General features: G+C 41.5%; 1 protein-coding gene across 1 annotated transcript in view; it reads right to left on the bottom strand.

Annotated features, from left to right (window-relative positions):
• Positions 1-1,475: 1,475 nt before the first annotated feature.
• Positions 1,476-9,126, bottom strand: part of NWD2 (NACHT and WD repeat domain containing 2) — a 203,344-nt gene continuing 195,693 nt past the window's right edge. Inside the window, exon 7 of the mRNA XM_003927503.4 lies at positions 1,476-7,661. Coding sequence (XP_003927552.1) covers positions 3,729-7,661 — 3,933 coding nt within the window. The 3' untranslated portion in view covers positions 1,476-3,728. The remainder of the gene's footprint in view (positions 7,662-9,126) is intronic.

The following is a 9,126-nucleotide window of genomic DNA, read 5'->3' as shown; positions in this document are numbered from 1 at the left end:
TAATTGCTCCTCTGTAGTGTATCCTCAGCACCTAGCTTTTACTCTTAACGAAATTTGAAATCAGTCTCATCTGGTTTAGCTGTGTCTGTTTTAGACTGTAGGGCAGGCATCCCCAAATTACGGCCCGCGGGCTGCATGCGGCCCCCTGAGACCATTTATCCGGCCCCCCACCGCACTTCAGGAAGGGGCACCTCTTTCATTGGTGGTCAGTGAGAGGAGCACAGTATGTGGCGGCCCTCCAACGGTCTGAGGGACAGTGAACTGGCCCCCTGTGTAAAAAGTTTGGGGACGCCTGCTGTAGGGTTTTGTGTGGCAGGAGTCATGCATGACTTTTGAAATCATTCCAGGGAATAATGCCTCGGGCATAGCAAACACACAGTATTTGTTGTGTTCTTGACTCTAGGAAAGATATTTAAACAAACTCTATTTATTTGAAATGCTTTTTTGCAAATATTTATTACTTTTTCCACATTTTATTTGAGAACTGAAAGGAGAAGGGTTTAACCGTTTCAACCTAAAGGATATTACCCTTTGTGAGTAATGGAATCATGTTCAGTGGTGGTAAATTGCACGTTAGTCTCAGCCACATGATGCAGGCGATAAACCAGAATAATTTCTTATTTTCTTAAAACCTTAAGGTTTTTCTGAGACCAATTATTTCATGACAACCAGACACAAGATTTCCTCTAATTATTTCCTATGCATTATCACCAAAGCTCACCAATACTGCTCTGTTTCTGTTTTCTAAAAATATTTTTTGGTACATGTGTGGAGTCGCAGATTCAAGAGACAAGAGATGGAAGACAGGGCATGTGGGAAGGCTCGCCTTGGTCCTGTTCTTTCACCAAAGGGAATTTATGAGCGAGACGACTCCTCAGTCATCATCCTTCTCCTCCTTCCTACACGTTGCCCCTGCACTTACACTCAGATTTGTTCCTACCTGTTTTCCTGTTAAAACCTAAATCCTAGAAGGCATGAGCTATTTTATTTACCTTTGTGATTCCGGCAAAATGTGTGACCAAATAAATATTTGATGAATGAATGCATCAACTCTTTCTGGATACTTGAAAAACCTGAGCGACCTCCAGTGATCTTCAGAGCCTAGCCCGTCTCCCACCTGCAAGTTGGAAAGTATCTTATAGGTCATTATCGATCACTACGTGCCTACTGGATACTAAATGCTCTATTTTGATGGACTTTGAGTTAAGGAAAAAGACATTGAGAGTGCACTGAAGTGTGGTTCGGCTATTTTCCCTGGACCCCTGTTTCTAGGTTTTCTTACCTATAAATTTAGAATACTAACAGGACCTACTTCACAGGGCTGTTGTGAAGACTAAATGACTAAGTACATACGAAGCTCCAGGTACAGTGCGTGGTTTAACATAAACAGTAAACATGAACAATTATTAGTATTACTGAAGGCCTCTAATCACATCTGCCAAAAATGGGGGAGAAAAACAAACAGCATGCCAATCTAAGTAGTTTATCTTTTATTCATACAAATAATACATACACAAGACTGTATATTGTTTGAAGACTGAAATAATTTTCTAGTGTAACAACTCTGTAACAAAATTTAACTAAATGTAACATTTATGAAAATATAAATCTCTGATTGGGTAATTCTTCCCAACAATACAAAGTTTACATAAAAACATTCAATATGAGCTATCAGTTGCAAACAAGTTAGGAAAAATCATTCAAGTCACTTGTATACTCTATTGGCTTTTACGAGGAACGTTCACATACTACATTTAATCCATCTGGGCATTTAATTCTTAGAAATGTGTGGCATGAAGGTTCAACTGATAATGACAGGAATGGGAATGTGTTGCCTAAAGAGCTCAAAAGCACAGACTCATATAATCAATTCCAGGTGCTCTGTATATGTGAGTAGCCTTCTCTGGGCTACCACCTCCCTGGCTAGTAGCTAAACCAGAAGTAACATACTAAAAAAAGTCTTTCACTATGGAGCTGGGTATTTTTATCTGAATCACATCTTTGAATGCTTACAATGTTAAACTGCTTACCAAAGGGAAATATCATTGACTTGGGTTCTCTGTCGGTTAGATCAGTTTATTTTTCCCATTAGCATCAATAATCACGATGTTGCTGAAGTTTTTATTACACTGCTTCCCAGTGTCCCTATGAGGGCTATGGCAGAAACTATCACTACCTTTTTTTTGCACGTCACAAAAACAACACACTGATGAGGTTAAAGAGCTGTCTAGGAATACACAATGAGTTTATGGCAGAGCAGCCCCTAAAGCAAATCAGTTCCTTGTTCATTATTCTAGTAAAGTGTTATGTCTCCACTTTCTAAGAAAACTAAACTAAAGCAAAACTGCGAATACCTTTTGAAAAGTTATCCAAGGACGTGCCATGAGGAGGATATGGAAGAAAGAACTATCACCTTCACCTTTTGAGATGTCATGTTTTCTTTTAAACAGGTGAAGTAGTTTAAAACAATATTTAATATCATTTCACAGCTGTGAAATGGATAAGACTATAAAAGGCTCCGAAGAGTCCTCAATCAGGAAGAGTAACAGATAAAGAAGCATACAGACGGTGTGGAGAAGTTAGAAAGTGATTACAAACAAGGACAATAAAGAACCTTTGGACACCCTTAAGGTTTATGGAATATTTTAGCACAAAGACAGGCATATTCAGTTTGTCCCAGAGTATTTGGTCATCTATCTGCATCTTACACAGAAAAGAGAAGGAATGTGAGTAAGGCAAATGTCATCAGTATCTCAGAGATGGCATGTTGAGAAAGCTTGCTTTCTATTAAGACCGACTGCCAGAATTTAGGGAATAATTTATGCCTCCTTACAACTGACCAAATAGTACAGACTTTTGTTAGTACAACGATAGAAATGGACAGGTATTTTGACCAGATTTGTAATGCCCTTCCTGTAATTCTTCTTTACACCCAGCGCAAATATGCATTTCAAAAAGATGTGAAAAGATTGTTGTTTCTTAGTAAATGTGTTCTTTTGCAACCCAGGAAAGAAACAGTTTAAAAATCTTGTACTCTGTTATGCAGAAACCTTTGCATGCAACTGTTGCAACTGTATTTTAATAAAGACTGACTGTCCTTGTTCAGTAGCCCTATGATAGTGGTAGTTAGTTCTTGCCCCAGTCCAATCCACACGGTCACATTTCAGGTCAGATCTCTTGGGAAACTGGGAATACACTTAGGTATTTTTGTTACATGATTTTGCACCTTTAGACCATTCACTGCAGACTAGGTGTACACAGTTGTCAGGACTGTAAAATGTAAAGAGATTAAGGCTGTGTTTACTTATCACACAATCATTCGAAGTCAAGCAGCTCTTTGTCTTCATGATTTCAACTGACCTTTGTAGAACTAATTCTTGTTCCAATGATCTGTATATAATTCTAGGCTCTCTCATCTTAACCAATGGGATGAATTATGCTGCCTCACCACACAGCTAATTTAAAAACTTTTAGACTCTACCTTTCAGATGAAGTAACCTTTTAAACACTACTACTAGAAACTCTGACATTCCTGGATACGCTTTGAGAAAAAGACTGCACCCCAAACCAGCCTCCCGCTTGTCCAGTTCATGAACATCTTAATAAAACACTGGGAATTCCAGTGTTGCTCCTGTCTTTTAAGAAATGAATACTTTATCATTTGGGGCACACTGCTTTTTTCTTCTGTACGTAAATCATATATGTCTGCTTAGCAGGAAAACATTTTGTCAGTTATCAGGGGCATAGCTGTGACCCCTGGCTTCTAGGGCCGAGCACACTCGCTCATAACAAGAGTTGTGTTTCTTGGTGGGTGTTGCTTCATTGGACTCAGTAGAGTCGCTAACTGTGATGGGGCTGTCTCTTGCAAAGACCTCAGTGGATTCTCTCCATAAGCAATCCACAGATATTTTAAAACAGTAACTGTTACACTTTGGCCTGGAGGTGTGTGTTGCGTTATTGAAAATCTGTCTGCTATTTGAAGTGGCAATTTTAATTTTCAGCGCAGCATCGACGCGGTCTACTACCGTGTATATCCCTATACTCCCATCATCAAATCCCACGATGATGTTCAGGTGCCTCTGAGAGAGTGCAAGGAAAGTTGGTGTTTTGTAAAGGGAACAAGCACCGATAATTTTGCCATCTGCCAGTCTCATTACAATTAAACTGAATATCGCACCATTTTCATCCTCCTCCTCCCCATTTCGGAAACAAATGTATACCAGGTAGCGACCATCTCGAGACAACCTCTGCCGCCAGATGATCCCAGAGGCGTGAACCACCCGCAATTTACCACTGTGTAAATCTAGCACGTTGATGTTTTCATCTCCCCTGGATATAATGCCTAGCTTTCCATTGGGAGAAATTTCAAAATCCTCCAGATTTTTCAGAAAGTTGTTTGGAAGTTGCACGCGCCGACAGATCACTTCATCCGTCAGACTCCAGATGTTCACAGTCTCAGCCGATGTGATAAACACAATGATGTCAGGACAGTCAGGGATTAATTTAAAATTCACGATGGTGGTCCCATCTTCACAGCAAAATTTCTTGGTGATACTTCCTGTCCAAAGACTGACTGCCAACACCTTGCTTTTAGTCATTCCCACCACGAAGGTATTTGCGGAGGTAATAAAGGCATTCTGCAAAGTGGTCAGAATGTTGCAGACCCTGTGGCCTGTGGCGAGCCGCCAAACTCTGGAGGCATTTTCCTCACAGAGCGAGACCACAAACTGGTCATTGTGTGTAATCAGCAGCTGAGATATTCTCTGCCCATTAATTCGAAAAAGGTTTTCACCACTGTTGGTGTGCCAGACATACTGGCTGCTTTTGTCATCTGATGTCACCATTATATCTCCAGTGGATGTTAACACACAGTGTTCAACTATTCCTTCATGCTTGAATATTGCTTCGATGAAGCCACTGCTGAAGTTCCACTTATGAACACAATCGGATCCATCCAGGGAGTAAATGATTTCCCCTCTAGCAGGCAACAACAAACTTTGGATGGGTTTTCCAGTCTTATCTATGTTGGACATAGCTGTGATTATATCTATGTCCCAAATGGAAAGAACACCGCTGGTTGATAAAGACAGTAGCATATTGTGGTGACTGGATTTCACTAACTTAACAATGGAACCTGAGATTTCCTGCAAGCTTGCCATACACTGTCCTGTGTCCCGCCTCCAAAAAAACACAGCGGAGGTATTTTCCATGGTTGCGATGATGCAGTCTCCATTTTTAGACAGCACGGCAGATATAAAGCGATCGTTGTGCTTGGCTCTGAACTTTTCAGCTACCTTCCACAGACCAGTATCTAAGAGCTCAATGCTGAGGGCTTTACAGATCAGAACTGCACTTTGGTCTTCTGAAAGTTCAATGCTGACCACCTCGCTGTCTTCTCTTCGGCAATCAAAGTCATCAGTCAGCTGAGGGCTGGAGATGTCCTCAGTATTCCAAACAGAAAGACTTCCTTCACTGTCTACCATGACCATTTCTTGAGCTGTGTCCAAGATAAGAAGAAACTTCACAAATCCACCTGAAAATTCTGATGTCACTGTACATAACTTTTCTCCACTCCCTAAATGAAATATGGTGGTTGTGTTCAGGTATTGGCCGCAGAAAGCATACAGACCATCCAGAGAGCACTGGACGCATGTCACTTCGTACCAGCAGTGGAACTGGTAAAGTGGCCATCCGTACAGCAGATCGATGACAGTGACATCTTTGCTGGCTTCGAGCCATGCAAGGGCATGGTTGGCGGACAGCGTAAAACCATTGATGTAGGTGGCGCTGCTTCCATGCTTGGTCCCCTTGATTTCTACTTCGGACAGGAGACAAGAATTGACATTGTCATAAATCAACAAGGTGTTATTGGTTGTAGCCACCACAAGGTACTTTTCGTCACTGGTGAGTTTCATGCCCAGGATGACAGACTGGGCTGTGGTGATTTGTCTGAGTAGCTGCCGAGTCTCTACATCCCAGGTGCTGATGGAACCATTTTCTAAAGCTGTGAGGACAGTACTAGGGTTACAGGTGGGCAGGATCTCTGTGACATGCAGGTGACTGGATGATAAGGGGAGACGCTCTGGGCTGTATGTCACATCCATGGATGAATGCAGTGGTACAATGGAGCAATATTTGGGCCCGTCTTTGTCACACTCTAAAAGAAGATGTCTAAGTTTGGGCAGGGAGCTTACAACAGGCAGCAGTCTTTGCTGAAGCTCTGCGGAAAGGGAGCCAGGAAATGCAATGACCTTGTTTTTGATGCTGCGGAGGGTGCTGGCCAGGAACTTCAGCTCCTTCTCTTGCGAGTAGTTGTAAGCCAGCTCAATGTCTGAAAGCACTTTATCAAACTGGCCAATTTTGATCATGGTATAAAGCCAGCTGAAGTTCATGATGATGCCATAAAGCAGGTCATCGGTTTTTCCACACCTTGTCAAGTGGTGCAAAAGCTCAGACATTTTCCGATGATTGACGAAAAAGATGTCAGGTTCCAGCGGATTACACTGGAAAACCCAGGGCTGGTCTGGAGCCTGCCTGTCAAAGGAAGCCTGTTCCATGAAGTGCTTTTCTTCCTCCAGCAAGCTTCTGCTCTCCAAGTCAAGGCAGCCATTCAAGTAGGCGTCCTCGAGGCAGAACGTTTTCCTCCTGCCCCCTGACCAGACTCCCAGGAAGTAATCTGCTAGGATGGTGTGCATTTCACGCAGGTCATTGTCATCCTGCAGATATAGCTTCTGGGCTATGAGCTGCAGGTGTCTGTTGGCCCAGACCAGGAGCGTGACATTTTTCACGTGTCTTTCTATTAAGTATCCACTGAGACCCTCCTTGAGCCTTGCAATATACAAATAAGGTACTCTCAGAGGATTGCTGGGTCTGGTGTTTTCATTGAGCTCACTCATTACACTGTTGTCTAGGGCTAACACATCCTCCAGTTCCATTTCACTCAGACCCATTTTGGCCATGGTGATGTAACCAAGAGCCCTAGAGACCAGTTTCTGACCACACTTCTTCTCCAAGGACCAGAATAACTGCTCTATACTTTCATGAACGGTAACAGAGAGGGAGGATTCATCGACGTCTTTGTGAGATCTCCAATGTCTCACCTCCCTGAAGGTCAGGTTCACAAACATTGGCAGTGTGCACTTGGAGAATGCATTGTTCACATAAATCTGCTGGCCTGATGTGACCTTCCTCTTGACGCGCAGCAGCTGGTGTTTGAGAACCTGGCTGCACATCTTCTTGTCTCGGGGAATCAGCTCAATATAGTTGTCTTCTTCATGGATAAGGCACCTTAGTTTTTGCAGGATCCCGTGTTTGTTGGGCAGTGTGGAAAGAACTATCCGGACAAAGCGGGGCAGGTGAGCTGGGAGCCACCAGAGCTTCCTGGCATCATCGTTCTCTGAGAGCTGCTCTAGCGAATCAAATATTATGACTAGAGGTCTCTGCAGTGAAGACTCATTCAGAAGATTTATAAATAAGTCACAGAGGTCATGGATCTTCTTAGGGTAGCTTTGAACCAGACACCGGTAGTTAACTGCCAATTGTTCACAAACACTTAGAAGGAGAGTCCTAAGGTCAGAACTCATGTCTGTTGTTCCTAGAAATCTCACGATGACTACTGGGTCGGATTCTGGTCCTGTGTCCTCATGTAGCCAGCCATAAGCCTGAAACACAAAAGTGGAGTTTAGAATGGTAATGAGTATTCACATGGTCATATGTGATAACGTTGCCTCTCTCCAGAGCTCAGAATCTGGTCATCCCTATCATGCAGAAAATAGCCTAGGACCAAAAATTGGAAAAACCTTTTGAGAAGGCCAAAGAACTGCCACAAAACTTGTGCACTAAAATCTACAGGCGAGATCCTCAGGATTACCCTTACCGAATGTACTAAGGTAGTATTTTTCACTCATAAGGCAATATTTAGCTTGTATTCTGAAAGATACAAGGTGTTTCATGAATTATAAATCTAAATATCTAGTATGGTCAACTTTGTATCACTGAATGAATACCCATTTCCTGGTGCAGCTGTTGGCACACAGTAGGTCCTTAGTAAGTGTTTAATGAATGGATTAAGTAATGATTTATATATTATATTAAGTTAAATATAATGCCATATATGGCTGACCAAATTTCCAATTAATTAGAAAGCAATAAAAGCATTCAATACTGAAATTACAGTTAACATAATCTTTTATGATTTAGAGATAATTTTATGGTGTTATAGGGTCATACTATTATTTATCTGTTACAAAATCCACATAATGGTGGTTAAAAGAGCATTGTTAAACGTGCTTTGTAACAGATAGTTGATTTTATATACATGCAGCCATCAATCCTCACATAATCTCTCTGAAGGGCAGATGAGATTATAGTGTCATTTAATATGAGAGGAAACTGAGGCACAAGCTGGATAAATGATTGCTCAGAGTTAAATAGTCACCAAGAGACAAAGCTGGAGTAGAAGTCATACCCGACCTTTCATTGTTTCATTTCTTAAAAAACACTGTGGAGTTAAAGGATAAAATAAGTGAAGAGTCTACTAAGTTGAATCTTTCCGTTTTCAAAGGTCAGAATAAAAAGAAATATGCCCAAGGCATAAAATACTCCAATGAGTATTTTTAGGAAAATAAAGTCTTTCAGTTATCCTTGGAATTTACCAAGGATATGCCTTAGATAAGGAAGAGTGATTTTACACATTAGGAGGTAAGTTTGTGAACTTTGGTTCCTCAAGAGAGATAGTTCAGGTTAAGGCATGAATGAGATTAGAAAGATTTATGGATGTCAGTTTTAAAAGGAGCTATTAAGGAAAATTAACATTTGGTTGCTGTTGTTTAGCCTCAACCTTTGAAGCTGATTTCAAGGAAGATAATCTTGTCCTTGGACAACCATCCTTTGGTGGTAAATCTGAAAACACTGTTTCTACAATGATTGCTTATGATAACGACATGCATCCTCCTCCCTCCTCTGAGTCACATGATGCTGAACATGTGATGTCTATAGAGACCAGCCCTATCATCACAAGTTCATGCTCATGAAAATGTTGGGTGACACATGAGATAAAAATGAGATATCTCTCTGCATCCTCAAAGGAACATGAGGTCACAGGAGAGTACAGGTTGTTGTTGATGG

This window comes from Saimiri boliviensis, chromosome 3, assembly GCF_048565385.1.
Source record: "Saimiri boliviensis isolate mSaiBol1 chromosome 3, mSaiBol1.pri, whole genome shotgun sequence".
Taxonomy (NCBI): domain Eukaryota; kingdom Metazoa; phylum Chordata; class Mammalia; order Primates; family Cebidae; genus Saimiri; species Saimiri boliviensis.
Note: the sequence above shows the minus strand (reverse complement) of the source record. Positions and strands in the feature narration are given on the sequence as shown.